Source organism: Heliangelus exortis, chromosome 1 (genome assembly GCF_036169615.1).
Source record: "Heliangelus exortis chromosome 1, bHelExo1.hap1, whole genome shotgun sequence".
NCBI lineage: Eukaryota > Metazoa > Chordata > Aves > Apodiformes > Trochilidae > Heliangelus > Heliangelus exortis.
Window position 1 is genome coordinate 30,312,092 of NC_092422.1, and position 26,187 is coordinate 30,338,278.

At 39.9% G+C, this 26,187-nt stretch overlaps 1 protein-coding gene across 3 annotated transcripts in view; it reads left to right on the forward strand.

Annotated features, from left to right (window-relative positions):
* The window catches only part of EPSTI1 (epithelial stromal interaction 1), a 54,207-nt gene extending 29,674 nt beyond the window's left edge, over positions 1-24,533 (forward strand). The window contains exons 7-12 of one of the 3 annotated variants that reach the window (XM_071740051.1): positions 5,881-5,974; positions 9,209-9,292; positions 12,057-12,130; positions 14,007-14,112; positions 19,113-19,144; positions 24,139-24,533. In XM_071740051.1, coding sequence (XP_071596152.1) covers positions 5,881-5,974; positions 9,209-9,292; positions 12,057-12,130; positions 14,007-14,112; positions 19,113-19,133 — 379 coding nt within the window. In that variant the 3' untranslated portion in view covers positions 19,134-19,144; positions 24,139-24,533. Of the gene's footprint in view, positions 1-5,880; positions 5,975-9,208; positions 9,293-12,056; positions 12,131-14,006; positions 14,113-19,112; positions 19,145-21,325; positions 21,467-24,138 lie in introns of those variants that run through there. The other 2 variants (XM_071740061.1, XM_071740071.1) reach the window with 2 other exon arrangements.
* Positions 24,534-26,187: the final 1,654 nt, after the last annotated feature.

The following is a 26,187-nucleotide window of genomic DNA, read 5'->3' on the forward strand; positions in this document are numbered from 1 at the left end:
ATGGCAGCAAACTCATCTACCTTTGTGTCAAATTCTGTATTTTCTTCTATTTTAGCATTAGATTTTGTTAGGCCCTGAGAAAGAGAAGCAGCAATGGCTCTAGTAGCAGCCAGCCTGAGTTGTGAGTAGTAGCAAGTCCCTGACCAGGGTGTATTTGGCATTGCATGAGGCAGAGTCCTCAGTGAAGAAGGATCAAGAGCATCAGCAAGAACACGTGCACCACAGACCTTTCTGAAATGAAGGGCAGTTTTTCTGGTGGGTAGGCTTTGGTAGTATTAAGCAACTGATTTAATTTCTGCAAAAGTTGAGAAAGCTGTTTCACTCAGACAGTTAAATATATGAAGCAGGGAGAACTGGAGATAGGCTTGCTGATGCTGCAAAAAGATGAGTCTTGAATAAAATTCAGTTTAGGGTTTTTGTTTTCTTTTTGAGAGGGAGAGTCCTGATGTTGTTTAAAAAACATCATGAAGCTTCTGAGCAAATGTGTGAAACTAACATTATATCTGCATTATGGTGGAATCAGAATAGTTTGCATTGGAAGGGACCTTCAAAGGTAGTTTAGTCCACTCCCCCTTGAAATGAGGAATTTCCATTTCCAGGAAAGAAGCATCTACCACCTCTCTCTAGGAAACCTGTTCCAGTGGTTTGTTACCCTCACTGTAAAAAATTTCTTCCTTCTACCAAGTCTAAATCTACACCCTTTTAGTTTAAAATCATTACCTACCCCTTGTCCTATCCCAGCAGGCCCTACTAAAAAGTCTGTTCCCATCTTTCTTATGGGCCACCTGTAGGTACTGAAAGGCAGTGATACAGTCTCCTTGGTGCATTTCTCTTCTCCAGACTGAACAACCCCAATTCTTTCAGCCATTCCTTATAGGAAAGGTTCTCCAGTCTTCTCATGGTTCTCCTCTAGATCCAACAGATCCATTACTTTCCTGTGCTGAGGACTCCAGAGCTGGATGCAACACTCCAGGTGGGACAGAATCACCTATGGATCATTAGAATCATAGAATGGGTAGGGTTGGAAGGGACCTGGGCATGATTCTTAGTTTTTCAGCTGAATTAGAAGAAAATGGTGAAATATTACTTTAGCATTGCTTATTGGCAATGCATCTGGGAGCTAATATGTCCACAGATTTCAGCACTAGATGCTATGTTTATTGTGTTTATATGTTTACTGACTAATCATTTTGTTTTCTCTCTGAAATGCTTATAATGATTTACCTGACTTGAGATTCTTTATTTTTAGTTGTTACCACTTTTTTGAATGGCTCTTTTAAAAAATTGCTCATACTTGTGGATGTTCACTGGAGCAGAATTTTAATGCTGTAGATCCTGCAGCTTGAGAAAACAAGGATTTGAGGAGCTATCTTGTTTCTAGTATTAATAAGTAATAAGACCCATTATCTTCTAGAAATTGTCATGAGAAATAAATAGATGTATGATATATGCAAAAGTATTGTGCCTTTTTTTTTTTCAAAAGCGCTGGCATAAAAGACAGTCTATTTTTCTTTATACTGACATGTTGATATCCATCAATTAAAGCAAAAGATTTCACTTCCACTGGTCTCATAGGGAAGTAGTAATCAAAATTGCAAGGAGCTTTTTTAATTGGTGCACTTTTAATTTTAGTATGTAAAACAGACTTAAAGCAAAAAAAGCATACTGAGGTGTAGAAAAAGTATTTTCTTTACATCTTTGTTCTGAGAGGATTTCAGTCTCAAATGAAAAGCTTAATGAGCAGTTCTGTCTGACTCTTGGGTGCAGGAAGATGCTGGGGCCTCAGTCCATAATGTTATTCATGCTCCTCAGGATGAATCCTTTTCGGGAATGTCTCTTCTGTCTGCCTTGTAGATGTGACAAGAGTTAAGACCAAGTTCCACATGAAGTTAAAGCACTTATTCTGCATAGGATCTTAGACCTCAGACCCTGATCAGTGTGGGTCTCTGTAGATTTCACAGTTTTCCTGATGGATTAAAGTGTGGAGCTTTCTGCCTCTTGGCTGTAAAAGCTGGTGACTATTTTAGAGCACGGAAGCTCCTACTTAGCCAGAAGAACCTAGGCTCAGTCTGGCTATTTTATACACTATATATATATATATATATATGTACCCTGTACTCAGTGCTGGTGAGGCCACACCTCGAGTCCTGTGTCCAGTTCTGGGCCCCTCAGTTCAGGAAGGAGATTGAGGTCCTGGAGCAGGTCCAAAGGAGGGCAACCAGGCTGGTGAAGGGATCCAGCACAGATCCTATGAGGAGAGGCTGAGGGAGCTGGGGCTGTTCAGCCTGGAGAAGAGGAGGCTCAGGGGAGACCTCATCACTCTCTACAACTCCCTGAAAGGAGGGGGTAGCCAGGGGGGGGATTGGTCTCTTTTCCCAGGCAACTCTCAGCAAGACAAGAGGGCACGGTCTGAAGTTGTACCAGGGGAGGTTTAGGTTGGACATTAGAAAGAATTTCTTTACTGAGAGGGTGATCAGGCATTGGAATGGGCTGCCCAGGGAAGTGGTGGATTCTCCATCCCTGGAGATATTTAAAAAGAGACTGGATGTGGCACTCAGTGCCATGGGCTGGGAACTGCAGCGGGAGTGGATCAAGGGTTGGACTTGATGATCTCTGAGGTCCCTTCCAACCCAGCCAATTCCATGATTCTATGATATATTATATATGTACTATATATACTTACCTTGGTGGGAATGTGGGCAGCACAGAGCCACAGGATGTTAGGGGATGGGAGGGACCTCTGTAGATCGTCTGGTCCAACTCTCCTGTCAGAGCATGTTCACCTAGAGCTGGCTGCACAGCATGGCATCCAGGCAGGTTTTTGAGGTCTGCAGAGATCGAGACCTCTCAGAGCCTGTTCCAGTGTCAAAACACAGAAGTTCCCCCCATGATTAGATGGAAATTTCTGTGTTTAAGTTTGTGCCTGTTTACCTCTCGTGTCTGTCACTGGGCACCACTCTAAAAAGAGTGGCACATGCATTTAGTCCCAAACAATAAGAAATGCTTCTACCTTCCCTAATCCAAAAGCAGCTTGTGAGTGTCAGGTTTTGGGCACTCTGTTCTTGTGGGACATGTCACTGCCCATGCAGGGCTGTTGGAACTAGATGATCTCTAATGTCACTTCCAACCCAAACCATTCAATGCTATTCATTCCTGGAGAGTAGCCAGGAGTTATTTGGTAAAGTGCTGTTTGGAACAGGTCAAAGCTTTTCCAGGAACTGTTACCACAATACAGATGGCTCAGTTGCCATGCTAGGAGTATTGCCTGGGGCTATTAAATATACCAATATGGGAGTAGCCTATTTTAATTAGCAGAGCATAAGCCTTGTTGCCAACAGTATAATGAGAAACAGGGCTACTGAGAAAGACAAAATACCCTCATAAGATAGCTCCAGCTTTACCAGTGCTTCTGAACAGCTCTCTTCCCTTTGGACTGGTGCTTAAGGGTACCAAGAGCTGAGGCTGGCAGCCTGTTAGGAGGGCTCCATCTTCTGGGTTTGTTGAAATTTTGGATCTCCCTATGCCTAGATGTTTTTGAAGGGTATCAGGATGCTGCTGTATTCAAATTAATTTCAGCCCATGGTCTTCTTTCCTCAAAACTATTTAGTTTAGAGGAGCACATTTTATTAGCATCTTTTATTAGCTCTCCAAGTATTAGGAAGTGAGTGAGATGCTGCTCCAGCTGTGTGAATGTGGAAGGCCTATGGACTCTGTGTTGGGGTGATTTCCTTCTGAAGACAATGATTTTGTCTCTGGAACATTAATTGAACAGTCATTTACCCCTTTCCCTGCAGTATGGCTTATGCTATGCCCTGAATTGTTATGACTTTAGGTTTAATATTATCATATTAATATTATAATACCATTCAGACAATATTTTGACCATCTGGCTACTCCAGGTGTATTGCTGGGATTCCAGAGAGAAGGTACACAAAGCATTAACATACATGACTGACTTGGCTGAGTTTCTCATTAGACAAAGCTGGAAAACCTGAGCCCCTTTTTTGAGGTAGGAACATTTTATAAATGTATTACTTAATGCTGTGTAATAGGGTGTTTTCTGTATTCAAAGTCAGTGCACAGTCTTGCTGAGAAATTTTATTTTCCTCTCCTCTTGTACTCACCTTGTCTAATACTGAAACTGAGTTAGCTTTTCATCTATCAGTGTGCTGATCCAGGAAAGGTAGTGTCTCACCCCCCCACCCCATTTTTATGCAAATAATGAGAATTTCCACATACTCCATAATGTTATTTTGACATTCATAAGGAATTAAGTCACCCAGCTATACCCCCAGGTGGCTAGATATTTATTTGCAGAGCTACAACCCTCTCAAATATATTCCAGACTTTCTGTAGAAGTTTTTAGTCTTTCTGATATAGAAATTAATTGGTATTTTAACATTTTTAGCATAGTTAGAGAAACACAAAAACTACCATTCAAAACCTTAAGTTCACAAAATTATTCTGTGCAATCTCACCAGTCAACCAGTCGTTTTTCATGGAAAAAATATGTGTGCTTAAAGCTGGGGTAAGAAGAGAGTATGAACTCATTTAACCTTGATATAAAGGCTCTATCTAGATCAGGGAATCTTATTTTCAATTGTTTCTGTATTGTGCCTTACCTGAGGTCCCTGTTAACTTCCCAGGTAGCGGAGGAAAAGGAATACTGAGACTCTAAAGCATGGCTTGATACAGCTTGAGCAAGTGCTCAGTACCTGAAATAGTAGCATTATTTTGTATCTTGTGGAGGACCACAGAAGAACTTGTGGCCTCTTGTTCTTTGTCCCCACTTCCCTCAATATACCCAATGACCAGCAAGATATTTTCAAAAAATGCATCTACTCATTGTTCCAGATTAAGGAATGAAAGGTAAAAACCTTGGTATTCTATTTCAGCAGTCACTCATCACCACTCTTGGGAAGCCAAGGCTTTTGCTCCAAGGTTAAGTAGCTGTCTTTGGAAGTGGCACCCTCTGCCCCAGCAGAGCTACCTACTTGCCCTGCCAGCAGAATAAATCTTTGTACTGAATGCACTTGAAGAAAGTGCACTGAATGCACTTTCATGTTTCCCAAAGCAAAGCTCTATACAGAAATAAAATTGCCTCTTTCCTCCAGCTCTATTCCTTTGAGTGAGCAAAGCCTTGAATAGATGATACCTTGGTCTGCAGGTTAGGAAACTGATTCCTGATCATGGCACTGAAACTCCTGTTTTTAGCATGTGTTTGTTGCTTGTGGCTCTGTTTAACTGCACTCAGTCAAAACTCTGAGCAAAGCAGTGCTACTTTGAAAATCTGTTTTATAAGGGATGTGATTAGAAGAACAAAATTGCCCTTATCAGAATAAGAATTGTAAATGTTGTGCAACTCTGCTTCAGCTGCAGACAAGCATTTTTTTCAGTGCTACAAATTGCTTAAAGTCTTGCTTCTTGATTCAGTAATCTCTTGCAAAGCTGCCTTGTGTTAACTTTTAAGGAAATTTTTTTTAAATAATATTTTAAATTCTTTATCTGAGATTTATGGATCTGGCAGGAGGATTGTGAATTCAGTGAAGCAGTTTCATTCTGTTGAAGTCTGATGGTGTGGAAGTCTGTGTGGAGCTTTACAATGAGGAAAGAAAGCATAGAAAATGCAGACCTCACGTATGCAAATGACAATAATTGTTTGCTTAAAAAAATCTTCCTTGCAAATGTCTTATCCAAAATGCAAGTTCTGTATCCTCTGTCCCATTTCATTCTCTCTGTATGTATAACCTTTTGTTCCACCTGTGTCTTTCAGCAGTCACATGATAAAATGTCTAGGCTAGATTCCAAGGGTGGAATAAAAAGCTGTATTTATTTTTATGGAAGCACTAACAATTCTATTTGGATTGAATTTCTTCATAGCAAAACCAATGAATTATTGAACAGATTGGACCCGGGTTTGCCAAAGACTGATTCCTCTCAGATTGCTAATCGTAGCCCAGAATCTACAGCATGGGTAAGCAAAACCTTGGCATGTGCAATATTTTCTGTCAGCTTTCCAGGTCCTGTCAATTGTGTGATATTAGGATATCCTAATTGAGCTTAATTGTCTCGACATAACTCAGTGAGTACCAAGGAATCTCTCTGGGTGGATGAGATTGCCTACTTTGACTCTTACATACTGGGAAAGTGTCCTACATGGTAGTGGACTGCCTTGATTACTCACAGATCTCTCTCTGATAAATGTGAGCTAGATTTATATTCTAAGGTCAGAGCAGAATCTTAAATGTGCTCTGTAGCCATCCACTGGTGACAGGCTTTTATGAAATCTCAGCTACTTCATGTCAGCTGATGCTTTACTGCATTGAAAATCTAATTGGAAGAGCAGCTTATTTCTCACTGCATCCTAAAAGTAATTCCACTGACTGCTTGGGGACTTTGTCCCAGTTTGAATAATCCTGGTAAGTCTCAATGTAATTAGGAAACAGATAGAGTGTTGCTTTGGTTTCATTATTCTAATTGCCTCAGAAAGGCTTTTTCACATGTGATTAGTCTCTTCATGTCTAAACCAAGCTTTCCCTTCTTCTTGATATAAAAAACTTGCAGTGTAGAATATTAATCCTGAGACTGAATTATTTCTTCTTTAAGGATGTTTGTAGTTGGCCAAAGACAGCCAAGTGGACAGAAATTGTAATGACAAGCAATAATACTTAGCAGGAACTTGGAATTCTCCAAACTGGGCAACCCTCTCTTGAATACAACTTTAAACATTGAGAGTTGAGCAAAGGGAGGAGAAGATTTACCTCCATATTTCCTTGGAAGCACTGGAAATGTGCAAGATGCTCCCACTGTGAAAATTGCTGCCAACAGAATATATATGACAGCTCTGTTGTGCCTCTGGTATCTCTTCTTGGTTTTCATTACATGAAAAGAGAAGGTGATACTTATAATAGGTTCCTTTCCCTTGGATTCCTCAGGTTATTCTGTGTCTCTGGAAGCCCTAAAGTAATCTTAACATATATGATCAGATACCTAGCTTGGAGAAGCCAACATCTGCCCACCATTGCTTTACAGAAGGTCAGTTGCAGGAGAGCAGCTTTCAGTTTGTTGTAGTCCTAGACGAAGGAGTATGGAAAGGGAAAAAGTGTCTTGAAACCACTTCTACCTCCCTCTTGAAGCATCCAGTACTTCAGACAGTGGGAAGCCTTGTCTTTGGTAGGGAATACCCAGCTCTGCAGCCTTTCATATTGTGTGAACATTGAATTGCAAAGACAAGTGAGGTTATGTCCCCAGGGCTGGTTGATTTCATAATTTTGTTGTGATGTCTTCATATCTATACAGACATGGGTGGGAAGAACATTGAATTCTTTCAGGAATACAGGTCCTGATTTCAGCCTTTGACTTCTAGTTCACCTACCTATGTTTGCCTTCCTAGGTCCACATTTTGAGGGGTATCTTAATAAATTATGCCAAATTACATACCATAGTTCATCTTTGGCTTCACTAGTATTCAAGCAAATAAAATTCCTATTTAATTTCTACTGTTCTTTCTTAACATCAGCTGATACCATACATGTCTTAGGCATGGCAGCATTTCTACAGCTTTGTGAATTATCACTTGCTTATAATGCAGCAATGCAGTTGGCAAAACCTCTTCCCAAACAACTTGGATGAGATGCAATCTATAGGCATATGCTCAGCCTCTGTGAGGAACCTGAAGCACACAATGAATGAGGTGTTATCTAAATAAACTTGGCATAGTACCAGAATGCTAAACCCGTGGGAAGACTTGAACTCTAATTTTGATGTTATTTTGGACCTGTCTTCTCTCTGGAGTAATTAAAAGATTCATGAGAATGAATTTGAAATAGTGAAGTGTTGTAAGCTTAGAAAGTGCCTGGCATGCATGTTAAAAGGGGACCATATAAGTATATATATATATAATATATGTGTGTGTGTGTGTGATTTTTTTAATTTAAAATTGCTCTAAAAAATTTGGGACAATATAATGTTGATAATTTTTTTTCTCCTATAATTCCTATAGTGATATTAATTGAGTACACCTAGTTCAAATGTAAGAGTCAACCATTACTTGATGTGCTTCAATAAATTTGACTTCTTTGGAGTGACTCTGTCATTGGTGACTTTTTTGGCCTGCTTATTTAATCAAGCTCATAATTAATTTTAATCCTGTCTTTCAAAGTGTTACCAATCCTGTGTAGATTTTTATTGTCTTCCAGCTTGATTAACATACACTCCACACAATTCTCCAAGCCATTACAGAAAGTAATGAATAATATTAGACCCAGAATGAGTCTCCCTGGTCACATCTAGGAACTCCTTCCAGCTCAAAATTGAGCTATTAATAATTGCTTTCTCTATTCAGTCTTTTTAGGAAATAATGTGCCTCTCACTTTAATGACATCAGTCTGCACACATATATCAGGCTTTGAGAACATCGTGTAGACCTGCAAGAAATTCCTCACTGGAGTCAAAACTGCACACTGGTTGTACTAAATTATATGTCTCATTATTTAGTGTGCTACTCTCTGTCCCTGCTCAAAGACTTTCCAGTATAAGTTGCTATGTATAAGATCCTAAGGATGCTATAAGATCCTAATGCTAGGCTGGCTCTTTGTTCTATGAACTCTCAGTTGCAAGAGCTACAATGTGTGAAAGAGCAGAGCTACTCATTGTAATGAAAACCTGTGCAGTTGGATTCTTCAGCCTGTGTAGTTCAGATTTTCAGATTTTCAGTTCTTGTGACTGCTCCACAATAACACAGCAGACCTGACCTCTCAGCTTCTGTTGCCCTAATTCCACAAATGCCTTTCCAATGCTCCTGTGGAAATAATTCTGGATTCTGCTCTCTTACCATACCTCCCTTCTGCTTTGTTATCTTGATAATATTATCAGTACCTTTCTTTCTTCCCAGAATACCCTCTCTCCCTGTCATAAATCCTGATCATTTTTTCTTACTGCTGAGGATATCTTTATGTTTGCCACTGGGACATGGAATAGCATGTGCTGTATCTACCTTGTTGTGATGTGCAGAGAAAGATTCAGCCAAATGAAATGACTGAGAGGCTTTAGACCACTTGTTTAAATTCCAGTCTTGAGGCTAATCTGGTTTTTAAGTAACCGGAATCATTCAACCATTTCTGTTTTGTTAATTACCCATATAAAGATTTGGGAATAAGGTCCCCCCTCTCCTCACCACAATATGTTTATATTCTCTGCTGAACAACAGACCAGGGCCCACGCTTATAAGGAAGCTCTTCGAGAGGATGAAAATAGAAGATTAGAGGAAATGAAGCAAGAACAACGGAGGAAGGTAATTATACATTTACTGTTTGCATGTTGTATCATTTCTGCATTAAACTACCAGTTAAATACTGGTAGTTGATTACTTGTAGCCTATGCTCACAACTTCTCTTTACCAAAAGCTCTTCAGTCACTGTTTTCAAATATTGTGAGAGAGAGGAACCATGCTGTAAAATTTAGACAGGGACAGGACAGTTACCTTCTGGACTCAATAATATCAGCATCTGGATGACTGGCTCCTGCTCACCTCTCCACCTGAACAATAGTGCAAAGCATTTTTTGATCATGGTACTTGGTTTTGCAGCTGAAGGAAACCAATTTTCTCTCTTTCAGGAAGAAGTAATCTTACTGTGATATTCATGACAATCTCAGACTCTGAGTAGCCTCTTTGTAGAGACTTGCAGCCCATGGCCCTGCCTCCCCAAATGGGGACATGGAAGCATTAAGATCTCCTGTTAAGTCTAACCACCAAATTGAAGACTTCTAAATTATCTAAAAAACAAGCAATGACATAACTGGAAGAATGAACTCCATCTTCTGAAAAGCATCTGTAACAGACTATCCCCTCTGGGATGGATTTGGGTACCATACCCACACAAAGTTCCTTAGAGCATGCAGCAGCACTGTACTGCCTTTTCTGTCTGACTGTGCAAGTATGAGGAGGGTAGCATTGACTGTAAATGATCTGAAAATATATTAGTAAAAACTGAGCCTCTTGCTATGCCTGTGCATTTACTAACATCCAAATTAATGTTAAACCACTTCCTCAGCAGCAGAATTTTCGTGCAACAAATACCATGCAGTGAATTTCCACTAGACCTGGGCAAGTGACTTAGCCCCTCGCAAGAATATATATATATATATATATATATATATTTAATGTTGGGGAATAAACATGCTCATTTCATAGTATTATAGCAACCAGGATGCTAGAAACAAACAACAAACAACCAAACAAAAAATAGTGAGGAAAAGGGAAGTTCTTAATTGCTTTCCCACTAATTATGTGTTTATTCCCAGCAACTATACTGAGGAAAAACCTTTGAAAGCCAGGCCTGACAGGTGTAAGGCTTGTAGCTGTTGTATTCTTTAAGTTTATTTTTCCCCAGAGAAAATTCCTACAGATGTGAATTTGCATGCCCCTGCTTTATGAATTTGGTTTAAGAGACTCCTGTAGAGCTTTAGCCTCTTTACTTATTTCCACAGATTTCTAATGTTGTGTTGGCTTCTTCTAAGGCTGCTCATATTTGGTACACACTTCCAAGTGCTCCTTGCCTTCAAGGCTTCTGCTGCCTATTACACAGGGTAATGCACTACTTACAACCCCACTGTAAATAACATGTATTTTAAAGGCTCCAATAATTGTCCCTCAGATATATGTGGACTCCTTTCTACTTCAAACCAGTATTTATTAAAGTAATTGTGAATTCTGTCCTGTGTGTACCTCATAGCACAGTGTAGCTGTAAAACGTATGGGTATTGTCACTTTTTTTTCTTTTTTTTTCAGAGCAGGTTTTAGTATGTATTGCTTGATTTAGAAATTTCCAGTACTCTTTGAATGCAGCATCATATACACACAATATATTTCAGAACATTACTCCAAGAGAGGACTCAGCATATTGGAAAGTCAGATACTGAGTTTTAATTTTCAGGTTGAATAGTTATTTAAAACAGTGAAAATTAAGGTTGGCTTTTTTATTTCTTAATCCTGTTTCTGCTTTTAGGGCTAGACAAATATTGATACACAACACATTCACTGTTATTGATTTTCTTCATATGTTTATTTCATAGTTTTTATTTAATGTTCCACTTAAATTGATTTTTTTTTCTTTTTTTTTTTACTTTTGTTGTTCCATTTAGTTATTGAAGCTTTTGTCTACCTGCATCATTTTATTTTACTTTCCATTCCTACTGCTACTCAGTTGCTATGGAAAATATGAAGGATGAGTCTGTTCCTATCCCTTCCCCCTCACCCTGCCAGCCAAATTCTCTCTGCAGAAAAATCTGCATCTTCAATTCTTGGTTGCATTGCAGGGAGCAAGAGGCAGAAACATGAACATGTAGTGCAGAGTCATACAAATTGTGTTTCCTTCTCAGTCCCAGCTAAAATTGTATAAGCAAACTCTCCTCTGAAAAAAAAAATTCCCTTTGACATTATTTACATACTTTAATATTACTTAGTGTAAGGATGTTTGGCTGCAGCAGCACTGGCACCTTGCTCATATTTTCACCACACCAATAGGTACCATTTGCCCTTCCCTCAGCCTTGGGAACCTCCAAGGGAGGTGGGGGTGAAACAGGATGCTGAATACCCCCATTCTTGTCTTCTCCTCACACTCCATGGAGGCAGGAGGTGAAGGTCAGGACTCCACACCCTAAAGGGGTGATGGTTGTGTCTGCTCCTGCTGGATCGACTTCAGCTGTTTTACCCCTTGGACCTGCAGGGAAATTCATGTGCTTGGGTTGGGGCAAGATGAAGCAGACTGGTGTCTGGCATTCCCCTCTAAATGCAGGACTGTGAATGTCTGAATAACCTGTAACATCCCACTTTTTAGGGTACAAAGTCTGTCCAATGCAGTGCTGAACAGAAAAAAATTATCTCAGTGCTGTTGTACAAATAAAATGCTGTTGAGAAAAGTTCTGAGAATGACACAGGGCTCCAGCTGCTGTTAACATCATGTGAAATAAATAGGGTTTCCAACTGGTATGTAAATTAAAACTATGTTTGGTGGTTTTTTTTTTCTTTTCTTTTTTTTTTCTTTTATCATTTCTAGGCTGAATTAATGGAATTTAAACAAAAGCAGGAAGAGGAAGCCAGGACAAGAGCACTTCAAAATGAGCAGAGGAGGTATGATGCAAAAATGTAGAGTACACTTTAGTTGTATTCTTCTCTGGAAAGGGTTTCAAAATTGCAGGCATTCATGCTTTAGAAGATGGTTGCAATGAGAATCCCTATTCTCTTGTCTGGTTTTACTTCACCTTCAAATGAGCCACTAAAACCCATGTAGCAATAGGATCAGGGGAAACTGTTTTAAGCTGAAAGAAATTCTTCACTGTGAAGGTGTTGAGGCACTGGAACAGGTTGCCCAGGGAAGTAATGGATACCCCATCCCTAGAAGTGTTCAAGGCCAGGTTGGATGGGGCTTTGAGCAACCTGGCCTAGTGGGAGGTGTCCCTGCCCATGCAGGGGGGTTGGAACTGGATGATCTTTAAGGTCCTTTAAGGTCCAACCCAAACCATTCCATGACCACAGCTGCCCACTGTAATGCAGTATGACCTGGAATGCCTTTTTCACTTTATTTATCCTATCAGCATAGGATACAGCATGGGGCAAAAACTATTAATAGTTTTGTGGGTAGCTACTACTACAGTAGTTTCAGCTGGGAAGCATTTTATCTGTCTGTCTATCTGTTTCTTCTTTCTTTATTTAGAACTGCTAATTTGTCCATGCCTCATTTTGTAGTTGGCAGTCACTGAGGCTTAGAGGCAGAGATAAATGTGGGATTTGATAGGGATACAGATAGAAGCTGCAGTGCAGCCAGCAAGGTCTTCTGCACCTGCTTTGCTGTGTGCTCGAGGCTGTGCCCCACTGCTGGGCCCACTCTGTGCTCAAGCAATTCTAATCTTGCACTTCTGTCACTTAACTGACTTTCCATTATCTTGAAGCACAGCTTTATTTTTTCCTGGTAACAAGAAACAGAGCTCGAGCTCAAAAAAAACCCCACTATTTATTTCTTTATTACATGTCATTAGGGAAACATCTACATGTATATAAAAAAACTTCTGTAGGCAACCACTTTCCATACTACCTTAATTTCTTTCTTTTCTCTAGCAAAGTTATTTAGACAATTACCCATAGAAATTAATGAAGGATTTTTGATTCAGTCTATCTCCTGTCCCTAGGCAGAAATAATCCAATAGCTTGCTTTTTACATCACTCTTACAAATAGCATTGTAAAGCATTAAAACAACTCATGTCTAAGATTGTTTGTCAGTCCTAAGCATTAATAGGGGGAAAAAAGAAACAGTTTTCAGAAGGTTTGAAAATATTTAAAACAGGTTGGGGAAAAGTGTATTTGTATACGTGTGCTTGCTTTCTAGATTGATAAAGCAATACAAGAAAATGCTAGAGTTGATTTCAGAGCTGGGTGCTAGGGAAAATTGTCAGCTACACAGATTACTTCTCTTAGTAGTAGTCTTAAAAGGGTTTTTCCATTGCCATAAGGAAATCAGTGCTTCCAGACACTTTTCTTGTGTATTGAAGGCTGGAAGTGTTGAAGACCAAGTTGGATGAAGCTTTGAGTAACCTGGTCTTATGGGAGGTGGAACTAGATGATCTTTAAAGTGCCTTCCAACCCAACCCATTCTATGATTCTGTTAAAGACTACCTAAAGTGAACTGTGAAATTAGCTCAGTGTCCTGAGAAGGTGGGTAGTGCCATGCAGGTCATCTTTCTGTGGAGAGTTTTGGTGCATTTCTGACAGGAGCTGAGGGATGCCTTTTAATCCCTCCTGATCACAGGATAAAGATTCTCCCCGTGGGCTGAAATGAAATCCACCCCATCACATCCCAGTCCATGATTATTCAGTTGAAAAACGTAAGAAGCTGGGTACTGAACTGAGAATAGGGAAAGCCACTCACATGATGATAAAATTCCAAAGTTTGTGAACTCCTCAGCTAGTTTCAATCATTTTTGTTTGTTGTTGTTTTTGCTGTATTTTAAGGGTAAATAATGCTTTCCTGGACCGACTGCAGAAGAAAACACAGCCTGATAGCATCTACCAGCCTGGATATTCTGGGAGTATGGGCTACCTCAGTAACAGCACCTGGGTAAGCTTTATGGGTACAGAACATCAAAGCAAACATTGTTTAAAAATTGTCTTTTCCCTCGGGTACTTTTATGTGTCTGTGTGTGTTAAGCCTGCCTGACAGAACTTATGGTCTGGCTTACTGCCTACAATAGCTTTTAAGATGAAATCCTATCTTAAATATATAAGCTGCTCAAATTGGAGGAGGGAGGAACAGCTGCTCTTGCAGGAGAATTCTCTTGCTTTGCATGCGAGGTACTTACTGCAAGAAACTTCATCCAAAGTACTTCCTTCAGTTCAGAACAGGGATAGTGAAATGGGAAGGGATTTTTTTTGAGAGCCTTTAAATGAAAGATGTTTGAAAATGCTGTAAGTATTTTAATATAATATTAAAAGTAGAGGAAAAAATGTCCCATATAAAGTACAGCCTTTCACTTTTTACCCATATAAAATCATGACAGAGACCCAACTGAATCCAATTTAAAATACACAAGATTTGTAAGAATTCTTTGAAGAAAAGATATCTTGACTGTAGCCTATTAAACATCCATTAAATCTTTTCAACTGTACTAATGAGATATTAATGTGACTGTTATTTAGAACTGCAGTCTTCAGTGTTAAAAATAAAAAGAAATGTACAATTACTCCATCATGGAAATTTCCAGTAGGTTGAAATTCCATTGTTGAGAGGACCATAGTGCAGAAATGGAAGATTTACAAAGACTCAGTGGCAAAAGGATGAGCATCTAAAGATAATTTAGTGAATGTGCTGTGGAGAGAAAGCTGTTTAGTTGATAATGAGGAATTCTTGAGTTGTATGAGTTGGACTCTCTGGTGCAGATGTGTATCTTGGCAGATGTATGCCAGAAGACTTGGGTTCAAGGACCTACGAAGTCAGGGCATGGTAGAGAAGTAGATATTCTTGCTACTGGGCTTTTCCAGACACTGGAACTGGAAGAAGGAGTGTCTTAATCACTACAAGCTTTGGGCAAGCCCTGGGCCATGGTAGAGAGCTCAGGAACCTTGAACTGAGGCCATCGTTGTATGTAGGGGTTTTTTTGGTCTTGCTGAGAGGAGGCAGAACCCTCTAGCTCAGCCTCCCAGAAGATCTAGGTGGCAGCTGCTTGGAGAACCAGTTGGTTTGGGCTTTACTTTTAGGGCCTATATCATGTGCCAGAAAATCCAGGAACTGTTAGAAGCCAAACTACAGATGTCTAGGCCAGTGAAAGAGCACAACTAAGACGAAGTCTGGATAGCAAGCCCAAACCTGCTGTGCACACATCTGAAAGATGTTGTTTCTGTAGGTAGAAGAATTTGAGACCTCAGTAGGACTGTGCCAGCTGATACCTAGTAAGGAGCAAAAGGTGATGGCTGCCAGATAAAGCCTGGTTAACAAAGGTAGCAAGGACAGAAATATTCTTTTAATTTCACTCTGTGTCCTTTATTGTAATTTGTAAAGTGTTTCCTGATGAAGTTGCAAGTAAGCCTGTAACACATCCCCAATAGATCACAACCCTAAGATCCCCAATACCTAAACTCAGGTATCTCCACCAGAGTGCCTGCTGTCACCACAGAAAGCCATCTCACTGTGAGTGGGGTTTAGCCAGATGTCCTCTTCCACAGGGCAGGTGTTTTTACCACCAAGCAAGTACACTCAGCCCAGGCACATTTTTAACAGGCTGCTCTGTGATGTACACAGTTAGTCTATACTTTTCTTTAAATATATAGATATATTCAAAGAAAGAATCAGCAAACATGCAATAAAACCCTGTGTATAGAGGTGGTAGGTTTCCTACTCTATTTAATGGCTCCCAAGGAACCTGTCTTCTGTTGGGTAATGCTAGATTATCCATTTTTCCTTTTTCCTATGATGTGAGATTAGAAGACAAAACAAAGCAGGGAAAGAATAAACTATGAAAGAATATGTTATCATCATAAAAATGAGTATTAACAGGTGCAAGAATGAAAAATATCTTTCACCAGACAGACTGGAGGCTGTGACCTCAGTGTCTTTGATAATGCCAAGATTTTTCTCCCTTCCCTTAGGATTTTCAGCAAAAAAAGCTGAACTCCAGGTAGGGCTTACAAGTCATGTAGTATGCAGCATGGTATTTTACTTTATAACGGAGCTAACTGAAGGAGATCAGACTATATACTAGGATTAAAAGAAATGAAAAAGGTTCCCAAAGTGAGACCTGCAGGTAATTTTTGAGCCCGCTGTGTCTCTGCAGTGGCAATGAAGAGGAAATATTTGCTCCCTTTGCTGCTTCTTTTTGTCCTGATTGAACTCTTTATAGTCACAGCAGTTTCACAGTTACAGACACTGAATGTTGTGCTGTGTTATCAATCTACCTACTGTATTTTTCATTATTATTTCCATTAACCCAAGGAAATGCAGTTTGTGTGATCCTATTGTCTGCCTTCATGTAATAACATTTTCAACCTGCTGGCCAACCTGAGCCAACTTTAAAGGGAGTGTAAGTCTCAAAGCCAATTAAGTTTCCATGTATTTCATGAAAAGCAATGGCTGGTCAAAGGAGAGACCCCAAACCTGAGCCCCACTCAGGGGGGGGGAGCAGTGGGACAGTCCTGAGGACTCTGTATTGTCCTCAGGGCTTCAGCCCTCCAGCTGATCCACATGGGCACAGATCCAGAGCAGCTGCAGCTCTGCCCTGGGGCATGGGCAATGCAAAAGGAGATGGAGAAATCCCAGGGGATGTGGAGAGGAGGGGAGGTGGAGAGGAGGGAAGGCAAATTTAATGGGTGTGTTTGGACAGGAGACAGGAGAGCGATTGCATCGCCCAACTCTCTCCTGATCAATAGGAAACCTGTTTTGCTTAATTCATTTGCTCTTCAGACATCTTGTGTTTTATTAGAAATATTTATAAGCTGTTATTTCAAGAAGTGTCTTCCTGAAAGTAATCCTTTCTCCCTTTTCAGTTGTAAATGCCAGGGTGCTCTCTGGGTGGTTGTGCGATTTCCTTTTTTAATGACAAGACAATTTAATGAATTTCCACTTCTCTCTGTGGGCTACTGCACCCTTGAGAAAGCATTGAGTCTTGCTGTATGCTATCAAGAAGGTTTTGATATCATTCATGCTAACAAAGGAATAAAAAAACATTTTAGGATAGGAGAGTAAAAAAATAACAGTTATAATTTTGACATCAATGTTTAATCAATAAGATTTACTCCTTACTCAGCAGGGACCTGTGCCTGAGACAGCACATGTTCACTGTACTGGCACGAATGATCTCTTTTATTTAGATATTAAGACACTTCAGTTTTTACACAAGAATAACTCCAAAACAGTTGCACATTTTTATATTTACTTCCTCATGAGATTTGTTCAAGCACAGAGGGATATGCAGAGGCCAAATGCTGATTTCGTGGCAAGCCTGTAACAGAACCCTGGTTTATTATTTTTATGTGGAAATGAACCCTTTTGCCTATTCTGCTAATAGAGAGAAGTCACATGGTAAATAGATGAAATTTATGTGTCCTTCTCTCTTGCCTTACTACTTGCCTTGTTGAAACTATGAGCTGTAGTAAAAACAGAACATAGAAGGCAACATGACATATTACACCTTCCCATTTCATGTCCCCATCACTTCTGGTGTCATGCATAAGAATGAGAAATGCTCTCTTTGATGCTGACTCTGCTCTTTCAGATGATGCATAATTCTAGATATTTGTTGTGGGAAGAGACTATGCTCTTAAATACACAGGTGCAGTGGGACACAAAACCCCATTCTGTCTTCCTTTCCCATTTGCAGACCAGGAAATTGATGGGTGCTGGAAAAATCTCTTTTGGGGAAACATGATTTGTGGATAGAAGTATTTTAAATAAACATTGTTTCTGGATAAGAACATGGTTTAATTCTTGTAGGGTAAACCATGAGACTGTGTCTTTGGAGTCCCAACCAGCACTTGATTCATGCTACTTGCTATGAATTTGGGAGGGAGCATGAAATGAAGCTTACAATTAGACAGCAAAGAAGAACCATAGCTCAAAGGTCCCTGAAGTTACAAGGCCACAGTTTTCCATGCACAACAATCAGTCTTTGGTCCAGACTTTTGTGAACTTTTAGGTGGAAAAAATTGGCATTAAAATGCTGGTTTACCATTAAAAAAAAAAAAAAAAAAAAAAAAAAAGCAGCTTCTATTTATCAGAGGGTTATTGCGAATAGAATATTTATGTAAAAAGGCTCCAGGGTGCAGTCCACAATGGTTATGTTTGTTCTAATAAAGATTGTGGTTTGCTAACTTAGCTTTTACCTGGTTAGTCTAAGTATGATCTCAGTTGGAAAGATTATTCATTTTTTTCCTAAAACTGGGGATTTTTGTTGGTTTGTTTTGGGTTTTTTGTTTCGTTTTGTTTTTTGGTGTGTTGATTTATTTTGTTTTCTTTCAATTGAAAGTAATGTGCATGTCTTTTCTGGCAGAAGGAAGGCAGAAAATAGATAAACTACTCAGCAGAAGTATCAGCATCATTACAGGGACTTCAGATGAGTAGGTCCAGACTTGCTGTAGCTGAGTTTAATGACCTACCTCTGATGAGGCAGTCAAACAGAATATGCAGATGTGTTTTGCCTGCTTTGATTTTGAGCTCAATCATTCTTTCCTTTGAAAATCTCATCCTAAAAGAGCATAGTGGGAGGCCGGGCAGAAGAAACTTTTCATGCTTTCAAATTATGTGAGCTCAAGAAAGGATTTAGGCATTTGAAGATATTTGGGACAATTTTAGATTGATTTTTTTTTTTCCAGGAAAAACAAGATATGTTTATCTTCTGAGCTGATACACCCTGCTATTCCTATCGAGTTCCAATCAAATATTTATTGCACTCACTGGAATCTTGCAGAAGGGTTTACTTATTATTTTAAGTAGAGTTTCAAAAGACAAAAGGGGCACTGAGTCATCAAGGAAGTTCCACACAACTGGTTAACCATAATTTCTTGCATAATATGTGATTGCACTGTAAACTGTACATTGTACTGTGCTATACATTTTTTTCTTTTATCCAGGAGTCAAACTACTTCAAATGAAGGAGTAAAAGGTAAGAATAATGAACTTTTTTGTTCTTTTTAGTACCAATACAGACATTTATTTAGCTTCATATTTGTCATTTCATTATGACAACATTATATGGTTTAATTCTCAAGTAATGTGAGAGGAGATATTAAAATAAATGCTTCCTAACTCTGTGCTTGGGGTGATGCAATAGCACATACCTATTCTGAAACACTTTCCTTCATAAAGAACTGCAGAATGTGTACTTCAAGGAAGAGGAAGTGCTGATGGCATGGAAAGCATCTGATATTTAGTGCTAAAACCTCAGCACAGCTGTATTTTCTGTGCTGGGGACTGTGAGTGAATAAGGCTGGGTAGCTGAGGAATGAGGCTGGAAATGCACCAGGTGACTCCACAAAATTTCAGTAGTCTTAAGTGAAAGAGGATGGCTTTGTTGTAGGCTACTCTCTTCCTTCTGTTTCCCATGAGGAAGAGGGGAGGCTGCATCTCAGGCTCATGACTATTGAATTGGAGAAATCAGCCCCTCAGTTTTCAAATTACTTTTTCACAAGATTCACTGCACTTGCATTCTTTCCTGAAGAGGGTTCCCTACCCTAATTCCCAGTTCCAATATAAGGAATTATACAGAGCCTTTACTTATAATCCTGGAGACTTTTGAAGCAGGTTCAGGGACTGACACAGATTGTTCTTGCCTTAGGAAATGGCTTTGACATTACACTTCTTTTGAGATCTAGGATCTTACAAAGAGGAATTTTTAAAAATAAAACTCAGAAAAGCTCCTTGCTTTCAATCCTTCTCCCACAAATGCTGTTATACTTCTGTGACCTTCATCCCATTTTCTACTCCAGCAGTTATTTTAGGGTTTTTTTGCAGCAAGGCTTTATTCTGATGAAGATATCTAAATAATATTGCTGGCTTCCCATGAGTTGTCTTTTCAGGTTTATGAGGAACAAAATTCTTATTAAACACTAACTCAAATTCACTAAAGAAATTAAAATGAGTAGTTAAAGGCAGTTCCTCCCAGAGGAAGAAATGACCATCTTTTGCAGCCCAAAGTACTATTAGGTTTTGTAAGCTGTGGGCAGCTAAAGGAGTTCAATGCATTGAATTCTTTGTTGTTTTTCACAATATCTACAATACCAATGATATAACTACATATGAACTGCACAAGAACTATGGATGGTGTACTTTTTAAAGCCTTGTTTCACTGTTGTTTGGAAAATGCACATCAGCTTGCTACATTAATGTATCAAAGACTTCCTAATATGTCTGCAGCTATTTAGGACATTCTGTGAATTAAGTTTACAAAAAGATAGAAATCCCTCATGAAGGCTTTACATAATTAAAAGCTAAAACCTGTTAGAAGAAAAAAGAGACTTAATCCTAGAGAAGTTGATTTTTATTTTTTAATATTTTTTTCCCAGCAGAAGATAATATTTCTCTTTTCTTCCTCCTGATATAGGGTTTTGAAGAAATGTTCTCTTTTATCTGGCATTGGCTAAATGATCTTATAAAAGCTCCAAGCAGGTGCTCTTCTACCATTGTGATTTTTTTTTCTTACCCTGACTTCAGCTTCAGGAGCAATCTGCAGAGCCTGGTTTCTAGCTGTCATTATTCACACATATTTGAAGTAGCTGATCATGAAAGTCCTATTTAATTTTTAATAAGGGAATATGGCATTTTTTTTCATAAATTGTTTTGCCTCTTGCAGTAGGTAATTATACCAGTCTTTGGGATTTCAGAAAAATAAGACATTAGTGGCTGGAGAAACTGCAGTCATATTTGTGTTTACTTGCTGCTCTACACCCAGTCAAATACAGAGCCTTGAACTAAAGAAGCAGGTAGAGGGCTTATTTTTTGAGATGGGAAGGAGAAGTCTTGCTAGTTTGGGTTTGCTGGTTTTTTTTTTGGTTTGGTGGGGATCTTATGGAATTGTGTTGCTATTGAGCAGAAAATGGTGTATGTGTTGTAGAGAGGATCTTTTAAATATGTCCTTGGAAAAATGCAATCCATGAAAGAAATAAAACTTGAAATAACACTGACATTTATTTGATCTCCCCCACATTTTTTGTGATGCAATATATCAGTTTTTCACTTTGCCTGTTTTGCCTTAGTAACTTCTGTTACATGAGTGGAAAAACGTTTCTGGCTTTTCTTCGTTCCACTAATCTAATGAAACATAATTTATATCTCCCTGTTTCCACAGATGACAACATTTTATTGCTTTCCAAAAGTCAGATGCATTAACAAGACATTTGTAATTACAGAATCATCGGGGTTGCACAAGACCTCTAAGATCACTGTGTCCAGCTGTCAACATTTCCCCCAAATAAAATACATACATCAATATCTGGATAACCCACCAGAGCATGTCCTTAGGGGCCTCATCTACACAGCTTTTAAATACCTCTAGGGATGGTGACTCCACCATCACCCTGGGCAGCCTGTTCCAATGCCTGATTACTCTCTCAGTCAGGAAATTCTTCCTCAGATCTTGTCTAAACCTCCCCTGGTACAACTTCAAGCCATTCCCTATAGTCCTACCATTATTCAGAGAAGACGCCAGCACCCACCTCCTTACAACCTCCTTTCAAGTAGCTGTGGAGAGCAATAAGGTCTCCCCTCAGCCTCCTCTTCTCCAAACTAAACATCCCCAATTCCTTCAGCCTCTTCTCACAGGGCTTGTTCTCCAGACCCTTCACCACCTTGGTTTCCCTTCTTTGGACTCACTCCAGCACCTCGATGTCTTTCTTGTAACAAAGGGCCCAGAACTGAACCCAGCCCTTGAGGTGCAGCCTCACCAATGCCGAGCACAGGGGCACCATCACTTCCCTTCTCCTGCTGGCCACACAATTCCTGATACAGGCCAGGATGCTGGTGGCCTTCTTGGCCACCTGAGCACACTGCTTGTTCATATTCATCTGGCTGTCAAGCAGCACCCCCAGGTCCTTTTCTGCTTGGCAGCTTTCCAGACACTCCTCCCCAAGCCTGTGGCATTGCATGGGGTTGTTATGATCAAGGTGCAGGACCCAGCACTTGGCCTTGTTAAACTTTGTTTTATTGACCTTGGCTCACTTGTCCAGCCTGTCCAGAGCCTGACTACCCTCAAGCAGATCAACACTCCCACCCAACTTGATGTCATCTTCAAACTTATTAAGGAAGCCCTTAATCCCCTCATCTAGATCATTAATGAAGATACTGAACAGCACCAGATATTGAACTCAGCCCCAGCACTGAGCCCTGAGGAACACCACCGGTGACCAGTGACCAACTGGGTTTAACTCCATTGACTACAACTCTTTGGGCCCTGCCACACAGCCAGCTTTTAACCCCATGAGGAATATACATGTCTATGCCATGAGCCACCAGCTTCTGGAGGAAAATGCTATAGGAGACCATGTCAAAGGGTTTACTAATGGAAAGGAAGGACTAGCAGTAGATGCTGGATAAACAATACATACATTAAAAGTATCTGCAGCATTTACAAGCACATCTTAGGCAAAATTAAAAGTTTCTTGATCATTTTTTTCAGTGTGCAAGCATGATGGGATATTTTTACATATCTCTTGCAATATGGAAACTTCATAATGGATCACCTGAAGTTTTCTTTGAAACCCTGGGTATTGCTTCCCTGTCTGGGATTCTCTGCAGTTTCCCTTGGCTCTCTTTGCCTCAGAGAATTATTCAGATCACTCATACAACTAGCTAGCTGATGTTAATAGGAAATTCCAGAGACCTTGGAAATGCTCTTTAGTTTAGCCTTTTCTGAAGTACTTGACACTGGGAAAATTCCTTGGGAGGTCTTTTGTGTACCTTTCAAAAGGGCTCTGTGTTGCAAGTGGTGCTTGGCTGTTTTCACACTGCTGTTTTGGGAACTGAGTTCACGTCTCCCTCCAAGAGCTCCCTCACCCAGCCTTCTTTTGCAGATATCAGAGCAGGGAGCTAAAAGTCTGCAGAGTGGGGTATATATGCATGCATGCACATATATTTTAAAGACAATGTCCTTGCTTTATTCAGAGCCTGGTAGTCTAACCAGACCAAGACTTGTAGGTGGTCTTGTTGAAGCAGTGAATCTGCACCCTCACTGCACTTGACTTATGATACCCCTGGGCCCCACTGCCAATGGCTGAGTGGGAAGGGAAGCCTCTATGGTCACTGACAAGTTAAAATTCCGTGTGACCATGTTGCCTTGTTTCTATATCCAAAGGAAAAGAACTTTGTATTAACTGCTACTTTCATATTCAGGAGCAGTGATGGCTTCTCACCTTGAATAACCTCTTCCACTAAGCCTGTCTACTTCTTTTTGTCTCTCTTCAAAGATGGAACTTGAACACAATCTTCAAAGTGCTTCCCCTTATCCAGCATTTCAATCTCTTATTTGAAATGCTCTCTACAAACTGTTTCAGTCATTAACTATTCCAGCCCTTTTTAATGGTGAAGGATCTGAATTTTTCCTCTCCTGTCCTTCTGAACAGAACAAACAACTCTATATGAACAGTGACCCAGGAAGTGCCTTTGAAAGCAATTGCCTGCAAGAGAGATGATGTTATGTGCATCCTCAAACTGATGCTAGCAGAATGTCTGGAAAATGTGGTTCCTATCCCATTGGAAAGCTTCAAGTATCTCAGAATTACCACCTCCCCACACACAGATCCTGACAAAACTATAAGGATGAAAGCAAAGGGATGTTATGACACTGTTTTAAAGGAGTTATAGTGAAATGAACTGGTCAAAAGCTGGGAAAATGGCTTCATGTCTGTCAAGAGTTAGGAAATAATAGTTGGTTGTGTTTACTATCTACCTGTGAGAGTAAACCTTTGGTAAAGGCTTTCAAATACTAATAGGTTCTGCTAGTTGTAACCTACACCAACTGAATTAATTATCTATTATGCAATGGCATAAAACCAGATTGTGTTCCTGTGTAAGAGTAAAGAGAGACTCGGGGTCTTTTTTATGTTTTGAAAATTATTCTGGTCTCAATACAATCTACACTGATGATTGATCATCTTGCTATTTCAGAAAGAAGACCTTCCAACATTGAGTGGTATGGAGCTGGAAGTTACAAGAGGAAAACACCCTGCTTCTTTCATTGCTAAGACAAATTCACTAAACCATTATGATCAGCTATTCTGAATTCAAATCAAACTCAACAGCAAGATTCCTGTGCTTAGATTTTATGGTCTGCCTAGATCAGAAACTACCTTTCTATGAAGAAATGCAATGGTAATTTAAGGACTGAAAAGACTGATTGTCCATTATTTACTGAAAAGTTGTTTCAACTATCCCTGGTTTTAAACTACTCTGCTTCAAAAATATCTGCTTGACTCCTACTTAAAACTTGCCAAGCTTCAGATATCTGTATTTGAATGTTCTTAACCACTTGCTTGGTACAATAAAAACTTCTGTGTTCTTGGGATTCTTATTTTTTCAAAATGTGTGTATTTGGACAGCTTCATTAAATTTGTAGTCCTTGATCAGTTTTATTTTTTAAAACATCCCAGATTTACAGAAAACCTTAGATGTGATAAAATTCTTTATAAGTGACTCTTCTTGGTATGTGCTCCACTACCCAGACACGAAGGCAGAATATTATTAGAGACTAGAAAGGGAGCTAATCCATAACTACCTTTTGTTGTACTCATCTGTGTTCATTTCACACCCCTGCTTCAAGAAATCCAAATCCCTGTCTCCAGTCTTGGAGAATATCTTAACCTCCTGGTTCTCTGTGATGGCTTTTCTGCTTTATGCAAAAGGATGGAATTTCATGTGATGGGAGGAGGCACATGGCTTTAGCCCAAGAGCTGGATGTTCCTGCTGTGGCCCCTGCCATGGCTCTGGTCCCCATCACAGTTTTCCTAAAGGTTCCCTAAGGGCTCCCTCAGGGCTCTCTCACTCCTCTACACTTCTAGGTATTTGTTTTCTCCAGTCCTGACCCTGGAGCAGACTCTCTGGTAGAAATACTTCTCATTACCTCTGTTAAATACTTCTCCTCCTTTCCTTTCAGTCATTCCCCCTTTCTTGTTAAATCCCTCTGCTCACCACCTGAATTGAATCAGGTGCCTGTAATCCATGGATTCTTTGGCACTCAGTTCAGAGGGATGTTATCCATGTGGATAAATACTGAAAGAGGAGGAGCAAAGAGAAGGAATCAAGTTGGTTTTTTTTTTTTTTAAGCTCTGAGGGTGATCAGGCAGTGCCATAGATTGCCCAGAGGAGCTGCTGAGTCCCTGTTCTTGGAGATATTCAAAACCAAACTGAACAGACCTGAATAACCCTGTGGTTACCCTGCTCTGAGCAGAGTGGACTTGATGACCTCTAAAGGTGCCTGTGAACCTCACCTGTCTTCTGATCATCTCCTAATCTGTCCACAGCTATTTGCATCTCCTGCTCTCACTCATTTCTTCCTTCAGCCCCACATTTTCCACTTTCTGCTCACAGTCCAGGAGTGTGTTATTTCATCCTGTAGACCCAAACCAAAATTTTTGTGCCCCGATTTATTTTAACTGCTTCCAACCTTTTTTTTTTTTTTTTTTTTAGTTTTGTAGCTTGCTTTCAGGAATCTGACACTTTTAAAATTAATTTTTAAGCACTAGTTTAAGTTAGTATCTCAAATTATTTTCTTTTGTCTAAACCTTGGAGTTGACCCCTGGTCTTCACCCTCCTTTTTTGTTAGCAAAGTCCAGTCCTAGTCCTCTCAAACTCTGCCCATGGTGTCTGTCCTGCAGCTCTGCTTTCTCCCTTGGGCAGCTCTGGATGGGACCATAGATGCCATCTTCAGTGCATCTGAGGCCTGAACTTCTCATTTCTCTCCTTTGCCTGTGAAGGAGGATCCCAGAAGTGTCTCATCTTATCTGGAATAAATGTTTTTTTCTTGTCCTGGCCATACAGAGTCACCTCAGTCCCAGCAGTCACGGGCAGACACCCAGCAGATGCTGGCACTGTTGCTATAGGGAGAGTGTTTGCTGTTTCTTGGGATGGATAGAAATGCAAGTGTGAAGAAGAGAGAAAATTTAGGTGAGCTTCTTCAGTCTCTCATTAAAGCTTTTGAAATTTCAAACTGTTCTAGGC